Genomic DNA, 14,575 nt, shown 5'->3' with positions numbered 1-14,575 from the left:
TTCCAAGTGCTTCACATATACTAACTTGATGTACACTTCGTCATTATAGTCAAAATAGACTTCTGGGAAAGAGCATTGTGGATTCCGAAAAACTTAAAGCTAAAGATGGGAAGGTAAAAAAATATTTTCTTAATTAAACTCAAAGGTTGATTAAATGTTTGCGTCAAATTTGTTACTAGATAATGTTGTCTTTGTTTTGCTTATTTGTTATAGGACCAAGACTGTATATTTTGAATTCATCAACTTTATCCAACAATTTATCTGAGTAGTTAATTTGGGTAAGTGGGCTTCTATATTTTCCCTTTCTTTATGTATATTTACTTTTCTTATCGATTTTTTTTTCTTACTTGTACAATATACCCTTCTTGATTCACTTGCTTTTTAATTTTATATACTAGTGGAATGACGACTTCATGATATGATGTAGGTGCCATAGATCGATTAACAAATGAATAGATGGCAGCTAGGTTTTTGGTGTTGGAAGTGCGCGCAACAAGCTAAGATATTGCTAGGATAGTATTGGCGCTATGTAGGTTTGTTTTTTTTTTTTTTTTTAATTGTGATTCTTTTGGTATTGGAATGACTTCTTTTGTTGGGATTCAAACTAGATGATATATACTTGATTTGATCGATGAAATCAATAGAAGTTAATTGTTTTGAATGTTGTTTTTTTCTTCTCGAGTGGATGTTGTTTCCGTATCATAAAGCAGGTTAAAGTGATTTTGGTTGTGATTTTTTGATAAATGTATGTGGATGTTGTTTATGTCATAAAACATGTTAATGGGATTATGGTTATGACGTATAGGATGCAGGTTGAGAAATGAATACGATCGAATACAAAAATGAGAAAATGTTTTTTAAAAAAATTATTTTCATTTGTCTCACTTTTGGAAAAAGTGACATAATATCTATTAAAAGTGACACAACTGATCACTCTTATGTGTCGCTTTCTTTTTCATACGAGTTATATGGAGTTGATTCCCAAAAGTGACACAAGAAGTAAGGGGCTTTTGTGTCACTTTTGACATACTTGTGTCTCGCTCTGGTCCAAAAGTGACACAACTAAGATATCTTAATGTGTCACTTTTGGCGATGCTTATGTCTCACTTCACGGTCTAAAAGTGACACAACTAGTATACTTAATGTGTCACTTTTGACGCGTTACTTATGTCTCACTCTGGTCCAAAAGACCACACAACTAGTATACTTAATGTGTCACTTTTAACGAAATTATGTCCCATTCTGGTCCTAAACGGATACAACTAGTGTCACTTTTGACAAGCACTGTGACACTCTTTCTTAAAAGTGACACAAGAGGCTATTCTTAAGTGTCACTTTTATTAACAAAAAGTGACACATTTAGTAATGCTTTTGTGTCACTTTTGGTAGAACTTTATGTGTCGGGGGCTTATAAGTCACTTCAAAATTAGTTTCGAAAGTGACACAAGTGACTTCTTGTGTCACTTAAAAAGTGACACAAAAAACCCTTCTTTTAGTAGTGAATTAATGGAAAATTAGAAACTTGATGCAACTGCATTGAACTAATCTCAAAGAATAATTAATGAGAAATTGGAAACTGGATGCAACGTACTACATTAAACTAACCTCAAATAATAATTAATGGAAAATCAGAAATTTGATGCAAATGCATTGAACTAATAACCCTAAAACATATTTGTATTATATGTAAGGGGAATAAATGTCTCAACAAATATAGTTTTGCATTTTAAGTAGTGTTTATTATAATTATTTTATTGTGATTGGGAATGCCTTGCTATTCAAGTAGCTTCAATATTATCTTCGCCACATTAGGTATTCTCACAAAACTTCAATCAAACTTTTATTATTAAACCTAACAATAAAAAGAAGTCGATGAGTTTTATCAAGTTTTGGTGCTTCTTTTTTATAGAGAGTGGTGCAAGAAAGTTAAATGAGTAATTAATATAATTTTCATATCTCATAGCTATGCATAGTTGCTAATATTTTTTAGAATAATTTAATATAACGGCACCCGCTCGTAGGACACGTTCATGTGATAATCTTTTTAAGTGGGAGTAGTGTATTCTTTGAGGATATGGAAACAATCAATCTGTTTCAGTGATTTGTACACATTAGTAAGCCGAACGGTGATGATTTACCGCTAAATCACTATAAATCTAATAAAACTATTATACAAGCTAGATTGAGTTTAAGATAATTTGAAAATTACGGATTAATATTCTAAATCACAAAGTGAAGAGGCTATCTCAATTTGATCCCTTAGTTTCCAAGTACTTATGCACCATAATTGTTGCTCATTAACGTATTTCGGTTTATTTTTCAATAAAAATATATTCTTATTCAAAATTTGTCGCTAAATCACCATAAATCTAAGAAAACTATTATACAAGCTAGATCGAGTTTAAGATAATTTTATTTGAAAATTACGGATTAATATCCTAAACCACAAAGTGAATAGGCTATCTCAATTTGATCTCTTAGTTTCCAAGTACTTATGCACCATAATCACGCTCATTAACATATTTCGTTTATTTTCAATAAAAATATATTCTGATTTGAAAATTTGCTGCTAAATCACCATAAATCTAATAAAACTATTATATAAGCTAGATCGAGTTTAAGATAATTCTATTTGAAAATTACAGATTAATATCCTAAACCACAAAGTGAATAGGCTATCTCAATTTGATCCCTTAGTTTATAAGTTCTTATGTACCATAATCATTGGTCATTAACGTTTTTCGATTTATTTTCAATAAAAATATATTCTAATTCGATAATTTGTGCGAGACATTTCGTAAAGCCTTTTCAACACACAAAATATTTAATAGATCCCGGGCGTATGCCCGGGTCCAAAATCTAGTAACAACCTAAAACAAAATCAAATAAAAAAACTACAAGCTTGAGTGGTGGAGTGCTAGTTGGCCTAAGAGTTTTCTTTAATGGTTTTTCACTTTTTATGATTTTGATTATTTTTTCTCGGTGAAACGAAACGTTTTCAATATATAAATTCGTGAGTTTTTCTTTTTTGTGGACTTAAATTTAAAAAAAAAAAAAAAAAAAAAAAAAACTATAAACCTATTAATCGACACTTTTTTTATACCGATTTTCCAATTAATCGCCGATTAAGCGGAAGAAAACACCCATTTTATGACACCCGCTCAAATCTCTAAATTTTTTCTTGATCGGATCGGTCGAAGGGCGCATAACACTTATCTTGCAGATTAAACAAACAATTAATAGGCTTAAAACCCACTGTAATGAAAGAAAGCACAACAAGATAAGTTCTCTTTAAACTCTGATGGTAGTGTGCAAGGCGAAAGAGGGCAGTGGGCAGCAGTAATCAGAATTTTACACCATAGCTTTAGTGGAACTACAAGAGCTGGAGCAAGGAATCAGGTTGGCACTGAGACATGACATATGTAAGATAGAAGCACAAATAGACTAAGAGAATGTGGTGGGCTTTGTGAGCAAGAAAAAGGCTCCATGGCGAGTGAGGAAACTAATGAAGAGTATACAAGACATGCAAGCATATATGACTTTATTTTCATTAGTACATATTTATTGGGAGTCTAATCAATTAGCAGATGCACTAGCGGCAAATGTACCTAATGTAAGCTGTATGGACATCGTACTTAGTTCGTACTTGGTTCATTTGCTGAGGATATAAGGAAAATTGCATATAAAGATGCAATAGGAAAGAAATACATGAGATTGTAAAGACAAACCTCGCTTACCTACCAAAAAAAAAAAAAATCATTTAGATCATCATCTAGTATTATGTTATGCAAAATAGAACAAACAAGTATTAGCTTTATTTGTGTATCAACAGGATAAAACGAGGTTGTCCTAAAGTAAGTGCAACACTTTTTTAACAACCCAAATACATGCTCAATCACATTGTGCAAAGATGAGTGACAATAGTTGTATAAGTGTATAACTCAGATGTTTCTGGTTCTCGTCCTAGACGTTCAACCAGATGATATCTAGTAGGGGTGTGCACGGGTTGGTTTGGGTCGGGTTTGAGCTAAAACCGACCACCGAACCGACCCTATTGGTTTATTTAATATAATAACTAAACCGACCCGACCCAATACAATTAACCAACCCACAACCGACCCAACATTTCTCTCACCTAACCGTTACCCAATCCAACCCGACGGTTTTTCAATTTACCCGACATTAACCGAACTGACCCGACAATTTGGTAGCAGTACCACTATCAGTACCAATTAAAGCTAGGAAAATATAAAAGGGATGAAAACCAATTCAAGCTACGAAAATACAAACACTGATTCTTTATTCATAGTTTCATACTCATCATTCTTATACTAAAACACTGATTAAGCACATAATAACCAAAATAACCTACACACGTTTTGAGATGATTTTGAAGTCTTAGAGACACAGTACACACACAGAGAGAAATAGTTCCATAACACTCACACGAACACTCACAACAGTACAAAGTTTCCTCGTCATATATGCCATTTGAGGGCAAGGAGATGCTGCTTTGAATTATTGTTAGCAGAAGGCCTCAGGACTTCTAGAGGACTGAGGGATTTGCCCACCATCATACTTCACATTTCCCTAACACCTATCAAACAAATAATGAAATGTGGTGGAACTTAACCAATGGAACTATGAAAGTGAAGACTAAACCACCCAACATATTATATGCCTCAGAATCATAAGAAAATGGTATAATGTTGCAACAGCACTAATGTCTACACACTGGTGATTATAATAGAACATGGTATAATAAACAAATATTCCAAGTCTCTTGCAACAGCAAGGGGAAGGTAAGCAAAGCCCTCTTGGCCCTCCACAGCAAGTACACAGTGCGCATGAAAGCTTCCAAGTCTCCTTCTAGTGTCATTCAATACCACTGGCATAGAACTCATCATATTTTCTGGTTCAATTAATGGCACCATTGAACCATTCTCAAGTACCCCCTTCAAAAGAACAAACATTTTACTTAGATAACAATAATGCCAAAAAAACAAAAAGAGAAAACAGTGAAGTATCCTTACATGAACAAATCTCGCATTGTGAATAGAAGCAATAAATCAATAATGGTAAAGAGAAAAAGAAAAAAGAAGGAACCCCCAAAGCTGAACATTACAATTTTGTGAGTTGTGAAACTTGCAAGTGGAGTGTGGGTAAGAAACTATAAAGACTTGAAATGAGGGATCTTAATAGGTTTATTTATTGAATCAAATAAGAACTTTAAGGTGTGGAGAGGCGAAAAAAAAAATCAAGATGTAGACGTTACTCTGACACAATTTAAGCTATGGGAAAATATAAGTAACAAAATAAACTTAAAAACCTGATTACCAATCAATTCTCCGTAGCATTAGCCTCAGAAGAAGTCGATCCAAATAATTCTGCAAAGCAAAAAAGAACACAAGCATATACATACATAAGTCGAACTACACAAGTACATATTTTAACATAACAAAATAACGATAGACTAAACATTGCAATGCAAATTATTACCTCCATCTAGCTTATCATATTGCTCGATATCATCCATTGACTGTCGAAGATTGATTGGAATTGATGGAGAACGAAGCCAATCTTGTGCACAAATAAGGGCCTCTATCGTGTTAGGAACTAACGAACTACAAAAGGGTCAAGTATACTGCCGTGCTAAATCTTGGGACTTCGGTGGCTACTGGGAAGATATCGGAACTGCCAAAACATCACGTGCAACAAGTGAAAGGATCCGGTACCTAGAAGCGTTGATCTTCCACCAACCCAAAATGTCAAACATATCCCCACCAACTTCATTAGTTTCAAAAAAACCTCTCAACCCAGACTTATTCTGTAAGTTTTCTTCCTCTAGCAAGTGTTGCTGAAATTCTGCAGCTAGTATAGTAGGATCTTGCTCGTCATCATCAACATCCATTCGGGCTTGCCGCTTTGGCTCCGCTCACATCAATAGGTGGCTGATTTGAAGAAGGATAGTGCCCAACATACCACTCATACAATGCAACCAAAGCATCTTTCACTTTCTTTGTTTCATCATTAGCTTTAGTTTCTTTATACAACTGTTTGAAGGAATACGACACATACTTCATCTTGAAGCGGGGATCAAGCACAACACCAACATATAACAAAATGTTAATCTTATCCATTTCCCAATACTTATCAAATTTAGTTTGCATACGCAGCGCCATTGCTCTCAAACGTGCATCCTCACTTCCATTAAACTGAATCAATTTCTTTTGAACAATTAGAATTTCACTAAAGAAATTATTCGAAGTAACATAACGAGAACCTGAAAATCGCAATGTTGCCTTATAGAAAACTCTTAGAAATTTCACAAATAATCTAGCACTATTCCAATTAGTTAAGATTGGAGGCCCCTTGATCTTGTCATCATCAAAGTAAAGGGTGTAATGTGGGTCTTCAAGCTCCAATATATCAAAGGCACTTTGGAACTTCTCAGCAACTTCTAACATCATGAATGTCGCATTCCATCTAGTTGCCACATCTAAGCATAAAAGTTTTGTGCACTCTATTTGTTCTTCCTTCACACACTCCTTGAACCTGGCCAACCTAGATGGAGATGACCTCACATACCTCACTGCGAAGCGTGCTTTCGAAAAATAGCATCATTAACATCTTTTAGGCCATCACAAACAATAAGATTCGGGGATGTGAGCACAACATCTCATATGTAAATACTTATGTTCCATAACGGTGTCTTTCCCAATCTTTTTGTTTTCTTCAAGTAATCAATGGCAAATGAATTTGAACTTGCATTATCAGCGGTTACACTAAAAAGACTATGGACACCCCAATTAAGAAGACACTTCTCTACCATCTTTCCAATGGTTCACCTTTGTGATTTGGAACTAGACAAAAATTGAATCCTTTTTTGTAAGTTCCAATCACTATTGATGAAATAAGCAAATAAAACCATGTAATTTAAGTTTTGAATAGATGTCTAAGTGTCGGTTGTTATACATATTCTATTACCATGCAAAAACTTTTTAACTTTCTTCTCTTCCATGTAAAGTTCAATGCAATCCCTACCAACTTGAGTCCGATAGGGCAAATTTGTGAACTTGGGCTGTATAACCTTTACAAAATGTCGAAATCCTTCACCCTCCACAAAACTAAATGGCAACTCATCAACAATAATCATTCTAGACAAAGCATCTCTACAAGCTTTTATGCTAAAACTAACAAAGACAAGCTCTTTATCTTTGAAAGACAATGTTTGTTGCGATTTATCAGCCACCACCTTATTATTAGGATTCTTCTTACATACTTTCATATGACTCAACATATTAGAAGTTCCACTACCTTTCGAAGCACAAGCATAACTAACAGGGCAATAATTACATTTGGCTCTTGGATTTTTGGGATCACAACCCTCCATCTTATGAAAATGATCCTAAGCAGGGGAAGAAAAGGATTTTCTTTTATTACCTGCCATAGTAGAATCGATCGTATCACTAGGAACATCAATAGAAGCCATCTCCAATGAGATTGTTTTCCTGAAGAGACAAAAAAAAGAACATTTAGGAGATTGATTAAAACCACCACTATGTTACCGACATTACAATTATTTTCAAAAACTTTTCGACCAATGATGATAACAATGCTGATGATGAGTTATCTACTTCACTATACTAGCCAAAAGAATCAAACTTAAACAGGGCAATTAGGTAATGTGAGTGATTTAATTTGAACTCTAGTGACAAGCTTTAAAGGACAGAACAGGACAAAATAATAACACTATGTACAGAAAAACTTAACATTTTCTTTTCCATAAATTTAAGTATGGCTAATTTGTTTTGTGCAATAACTAGAAAGAGATAAAAAAATAGTACAACATTAAAGCTGTGATGTATTCCCGCCATAAAACTTCACACCATACACCACCCAATCACCCTAATACAGTAACACACACTCCCCTCCAATCAACACACTCTCTTATTCATTTGTAAAGAAACATAGTTTTAGAGGGGAGAAGAAGTTTCGAGAGAAATAAATGGTGATGGCAAACCAAACAAACAAACAAGACAACGAAACCAAACAATCACAGCTTAAGCAAAAATACAATGAAAGCCATTTAAATTTCTTACCTTGTTCCAAATGAAGAAAGAGAGACGAAGAAAATCACAGTTTATTTTGTGGTAGAATGGTGGAGGAATGGTGGTGAGAAAGCAAGAAATGAAGACTGGGGGGAGGTGGCGGCTCTGCCCTAGTTTTTTACTAATTGCGATACATAGTAATTGGTAGTTTGGTAATTTGTACGATACATTGAGATATTGCGGATCGGGTCGGTTATGTTCGGTTATCCCAAATCTAAACCAAGCACCGAACCGATATTGTCGGTTTTGCAATTTCACAAACCGACCCGAACCATTTTAAATGGATAACTGACCCGTATAGCTCGAGTCGGGTCGGGTCAAGTCGGTCGGTTTAGTCGGATCCATCGGTTTTATGCACCCCTAATATCTAGTCCCACGATAAGGCGTTATAAAACCAGGAGTGTGTGAAAAACCCACATCACCGAGGTAATACTTGCCTACAAATTAAATTTAGGAAAATATATGTGAACATGAAATCAATTATATATAATAAGTTACAAACAAATAAAATAAAATAAAATAAAAATTGAGAGGTATACCGTTTGGAACAATTAACTTGTCTCTAACTCTTGTTAGAAAGGGATCTAAACATCCTACTGGTATGAACTGATCCTTCCCACCCAGCTAAAACGTATGTTATCTTCATATCAAAAGAGCAAGCAACCAAAACGTTATGTCTAATATCACCCTTTTCGATCAATAGCGTGGTTGGTCATCATCTAAGAGTACCATTGCTGGCAATCTGGCATGAAAGAACCGTCTAGTGCACCAACACAATCCTATAAGAAATTTAAATGTGAATGGTCTCTAAGAATTTAAGTGCCCCTAAACTTTATGATGTACATAACTAATATTTACCTTGAAATATCTCATGGCCCAAGGTCTTGGGTGTACACTACTTTACCCATTTGAGGAGAAAAAACTTGCGTCAAGGACTTCACAACTTTTTTCCAAGTTTTAGGATAGCTCGCAAGACATTGTGAAAATGTCGATGCACTATTTTAGAAGATCTTATGACACCAAATGCACTGTGCCTAATATGTGTGTCATGGCCAACAATGAGAAGGAATAAAGCCACTTGCTCCTCTACATCAACCCTCCTACTAGGTTGCAAACCCTTCCCTTTTAATCGTGCACACAACCTATGAAATGCAAACCTATTCATTCTGAGTATGTCATGACAATTGTTATCACTTTCCATGTAAAGCCTCCTAAGAATTTGATCTCTCTAAATCCCTATTCCTAGATGGTTCTCGATCTATGTATACAATAGGCAATCCAATATGATAATAAATCCATACAACAATACAACAAATTCATATAATAGCTCGGTAATCGTTTATTATATTCCTACATTTCCAGAGTATATATGCAAAAGTAACAAGTTATGAGGAAAAAAAAATGTAAACAGTAGAGCATATCATCACTAATTATTTGACTGCAATATTATTTAGTCTGGAGCATATCGTGAGACCTTCATACAACTTTCTATCTACCAGACTTAATAGTATACAGTAACTCGAAAAGTAAGTATATGACTTGTCCCTATTAAAGTAAAGGTAAACAAAAGGAGGAGACATATCAACTTGTGAGCCCACAGTCCAATTCAATCTAATATACTGATAATTAAGTTAAAGAAACCATCACATTCAACAATGTATTCACATAAGCAAAGCAAACATATATGACCTGCTTTCGCATGACCAAAGTCTCGGGTATCTAATAACACTGTGATTTCCAGTTTCCCCATCTGAGGAAACACTATTGGTGAACTAGCTCAAAAGGAATCAACAACTGAATGGGATGTAAATTGGGAATTTATGGAGGATCTTGCCTGCTGATAATTTTAATATTTTACAAGATTCAAAGCTGGTCAAAAGGGCACAATCTAAAGCTTCATGCATACACACAAACACACCCCTTTAGAGCGCCTGTCCATTTGAGATCTGTGTCACATGTAACTTCCTTTGTCTCAACTCTAAAGTCTTTGTCTGTTTGTCACAAAGAGAGGGGGAGGAAAGATGGGAACAAATAGCATGGAGGTAACTTATCTGCTAGTTAATTAACATGCCATTTAAAGTTAGAATTTGCTGGCAGCACATTCTCTATAAGCAAGGGTCTAAATTCTGTGAACTAAATTTTCAACCAATTAATAAGAACAGCGAGGGATGACCTCGGCATAAGCAAAGAATCAAACAAGAAAAGACTAGAAAGTCAATGTGATTTCTCATATATACCAAATCAGTCCAGGACATCAGTTTATCCTCTTCTTTTAAACCATATCAACAACAATATGCAGCTAATTTCATGTAGACTACGAAACAACAAGAGAAATGACGACTAAGGATGACTTTGATTGTCTAAGATAGTCATATTACAAGTATGCATATTTGAAAAGGAAAAGCTGGGAGGCGTCATCTCCACCCAGTTGGCTTCAGAGAGCTCCAGACCTTACTCAACATATGTAGGCATTACTGATCTTAGCTATGTAGACCACTTCTATTCTTAGATTAACAGATATCATGGTGATGGAAGAGAACTATTTGAACTTGACAGATGTAGGGTAAACAATGATGTCCCAACTCCAACGTTAATTCTGGCGCCAGCTACCATGGTTATGTTTATAAGAGTTATTACTGTAGACCTAGGTTCAAAACCTGTCAGCCCATTAACAAATCTTATATCTCATCAAAAAGGGATCCCAAGCTAAATGGGATAAAGACAGAGGTCAAATTGAACTTAGCACTCACCCAACCCAACCCATCCCCCACACACACACACACACAAAAATTGCTTGTTCAGGAAGGGTTAATGGACTTATGATTTCTTTTTATTTTCCATTTCGTTTGTACATGACAAAATGGGAGAAAAAGGCCTACGTTGACAACCTCATCTCGTCCAGTTAGATATAAACCCCAAAACCCAGTTGGGTTCTTTGGATTTTTCATAAAATGACTCTACTTAATATTAATACTTGCATGATATAAAACACACGAAAACAGTGCATAGATCTACTTCATAGCACACAGTATGCGAAAAATCCTATCCACTTGTTACATTTGGTAATCCAAAAAAGAGATCAACTTTAAGACCGACATTCAGTAGCATTAAACCCTATATGATATTAATAACTTAAGATATCAAAATGCCTAGACAAGGGAAAATTTTACCACCCCAGCCTATATTCCCTCCAGCTTGTGATTAAAAGTGAGGTGGTTCATCTGTTTTTGAAGTTAAAAGTTGCTTGATTAATTAATAAGCTCTCCCTACAGAGTAAAGTAGAGTATGTAATGCGACACTCCCAGTTATATGAACTTCGATCAGCACACAGAGACACAAGCAAATAAGTTAACATTCAGTGCTAGTACTTCCAACTTGATAGAAAACTAGTTAAACATTTATAGAAAATAAAAATAGATCAAAGAACATAAACTACATACATACGAAAAATAATCAATATTCAATATATCAAGTTCAAGGAAAAAAAAAAAATGGAAGAAACTCATATACAAAAGGTCGACAAAAGGTAGGTTGGAAAAAAGAAAATTTAAAACAAATAGAGAAACCTCGACATCTAAGCTATAAATCTCAAAAGGACAGGCAACAATAATAATACAAGTCCACACTAGAGCATGCCAACAAGTAAACAAAAGAAAAAGAAAATGATAAAATAGCAAGTACCTGTGAGAGTATCATTGCTACCGCAAAATAATTTTTTTGAACCTGCGCGCACAAGGAGAAGACTTTGTGTATCAACGAAGAGAATTGATGACTAAAAAAGAAAAGTTTATGTATGAATGAAGAAAATGAAAAATATAAATTTTACAAGAAGATTTTACTGTACCTTGATTGTTGCACTTGTTGCTAAGAAGAGAATATGTTTGAGCTTGACGATGAAGCTTGGAGTAGAGTTGTTGTTAAATAGATTTGAGGCAAATGGGTGCGACTTCGAGTACCGCCGAATGTGGTAGTCCTATTCTCATGGGAATTCTAATTCACACCGTTATTTTTACCAAACAGCCCGTGAAAATGGTAAAACCCACGAAAATCAGTTAATGTGAGAATTCCTCAGTTAATGTGAGAATTCCTAGGGTAATGTACCCTAAGGATTGTATCATCAAGAACACCAGGGTTCCATGAGCATGAGAATGTCAGAGTAACACATTGAAATCAGACATTTAATACAACGTTTCATCTAAAACAAACTGTTATGTAGGATATTTCAGTTGAAAACATGTCCTTCAACATTGAATTAAAGGATTCTATCAAGTCTAATGTTTTAGCAGTATCAATTCACTGATTCCAGGAAATTTCTAATAGTAAAACCATTATGTAGCCAAGCACATAAGAAATTCTTTGTGCAGAAATCTGCAAATGACTTTCATAACAACAATTAATTTAAAATGTGTTCACTAGCAACCCAGCCAATTCCAGTAACTTTCATCAGCACAGCAGGACAAAATCAAAGACAAATATATGGTATATTGGGTTCTGCACCAATGAATTAAGTGTTCTTGAGGAAGACAAAATAGATAACCGTAAGGAGTCAGTAAAGATACCAACCCCACTGAAGGATAAAAAATACTAGGAGAATAATTACAATAAGAACACATAACATCTGGGAAAGACTTAGCAAATGTTACTATTTTCCTGATCTTCTAAACTCTTATTTATCCAATCCATCAACTACTTGCCCTATCTTGAGAGAAGAGATGCCAAACCAACCCGTCCTCCATAGATCAGTGAAGGAAACTGCTTTTTGGTGAGAGCTGATGCCAGACTTACACGCCAGTTATAAGCAGCTGGTATCTCTTGCTTGAAACTCATCTCTGAAGACCTGTAGTAAGAAAACCAGAGCAAACACTTCTAAGGAGAGAAACTAAGAGACAACTTTAAGCACTAGAATTGAAATAAACCCGTCTATAATTTCCAAATAGGTGGCATGGCTATGCTGTTATTAGGATTAACCAATGCCCAAAGGTTCATCACGATCACACGACCAAGCAATTATAAACATTAAAATTTAATAAAAAAATTTAATTTCCTTGTCTATATACACAGGTTACTTGGCATTCCTGAAACTACTATTAACCCTTCAACCCTATTTATTCGTTCCGGCATGCCCTACAAGGCTACAACATATAATATATCTTGTTTGTCATATATATTTAATATCTAATATTACCAAAGACATCAACATCTATCGGTGTCCAAGGCGTGTCGGTGTCCAAGGCGTCTGACAATGATACACTGTCTCTAGAGATGTGTCGGTGCTAATAGCCTTGGCAATGCCAACTTCCAACCAAAAGGAACTCAAAACAATCAAGCCCTTACATTGAAAATACAATGGAGCCACAAACAGAAAAACGGGTCCAGTTGGCATTGGATGTGTATAAAGATCAACTTTGTAGTTTGTTGTGATTTCTTGTTATTCTAAAGAACATGGATCAGCTAATCCAGTGACCAACAGAATATTAGACAGTTGTTCGATACATTTAAGAAGACAACCATGTAAACTTCCAGGATGATCTAGTGAGTTGTCAAAGTAGGAATGTCTAAAATTTCTACTATGTAAGTAGACATACTTAAATAAAATGAAATAGAATAGTTCTCTGTGAAGTGTGAACTATTCTCAGAACGGAAGATAGTAAGTAATTAAGTAAACACAGGCGTTGAGCAGTGAACACATACATAGGAGGCAATGGACCTTCACTTGCAAATGTTGACATTCCCTGTCGTTGCTTGTGTTTTGGATTTGCACTGCATAACACATACACTCTTCCACGGCGTTTAACTGTCTTACAGAACTCGCACATTTTCTTCACGGATGACCTGACCTTCATTTTGGCTCCTGAAAGCAGTCAACAAAGCATCAACTTTGGAACTTTGCCACCCATAAAAAAACACAGAAGCACCATCAAATCATCAATATAGCATGAAATACATTTCTAGGCATGCGTCAATCAAGACAATGTGAAATTCTGCAAGCACTGTTGCGAAAAAAATATATATATCATATGGCGGAAAGAGCATCAAATCATACATAGTAAGAGGTTATACAATTTGCAAACATTTGTGTGTTACCTAAAAATCTTCAGTCCTCAAGACTCGAGTGTGTGAAAGTAAAAGATAATGATTATTGACAAGATATTTCTCACGGGGAAAAAAAAAATCAAAGCTGTTCTCTTTTTTGGTACACTTGAACATATTGTGAGAATCAGATAACAAGAAGTACTGAACAATTAGTAAACGGAAAGTTAATTCTACCACAGAACTACTTAGAATTATATGATGCAAGGAAATCAAACGCATATAAACGTTGCCCTAGATTACTAATAATAATAATAATAATAATAATAAACAAAGACAAATATTTTCCGAAATAAATGACTGAAGAAAACAGAAATTACTTGTATCTTTCTGAACTGAAAATGATTTTTCGAAGTAGTAAAATCAGTGTACAC

General features: G+C 34.9%; 1 protein-coding gene and 1 long non-coding RNA gene across 2 annotated transcripts; both read right to left on the bottom strand.

The window, feature by feature from the left end:
• Window positions 1-4,650: 4,650 nt before the first annotated feature.
• On the bottom strand, window positions 4,651-5,639 carry LOC147507710 (uncharacterized). Its single transcript, XR_015217751.1, has 3 exons — window positions 5,500-5,639; window positions 5,338-5,387; window positions 4,651-4,955 (listed from the first exon to the last, which is right to left on the bottom strand). It is a non-coding gene; the product is annotated as an uncharacterized LOC147507710 (long non-coding RNA).
• A 261-nt stretch (window positions 5,640-5,900) lies between these two features.
• On the bottom strand, window positions 5,901-12,807 carry LOC147507709 (zinc finger BED domain-containing protein RICESLEEPER 2-like). The gene is made up of 4 exons (XM_086596400.1): window positions 11,956-12,807; window positions 11,793-11,834; window positions 7,444-7,511; window positions 5,901-6,592 (listed from the first exon to the last, which is right to left on the bottom strand). The coding sequence occupies exons 3-4, from the start codon at window positions 7,490-7,492 to the stop codon at window positions 5,901-5,903; spliced, it is 741 nt and encodes a 246-aa protein (XP_086452526.1). The 5' UTR covers window positions 7,493-7,511; window positions 11,793-11,834; window positions 11,956-12,807.
• Window positions 12,808-14,575: the final 1,768 nt, after the last annotated feature.

The sequence above is a fragment of the Coptis chinensis genome, chromosome 3, assembly GCF_015680905.1.
Source record: "Coptis chinensis isolate HL-2020 chromosome 3, ASM1568090v1, whole genome shotgun sequence".
Taxonomy (NCBI): domain Eukaryota; kingdom Viridiplantae; phylum Streptophyta; class Magnoliopsida; order Ranunculales; family Ranunculaceae; genus Coptis; species Coptis chinensis.
The sequence above is the reverse complement of the archived record's forward strand: the minus strand, read 5'-3'. Positions and strand labels throughout refer to the sequence as shown.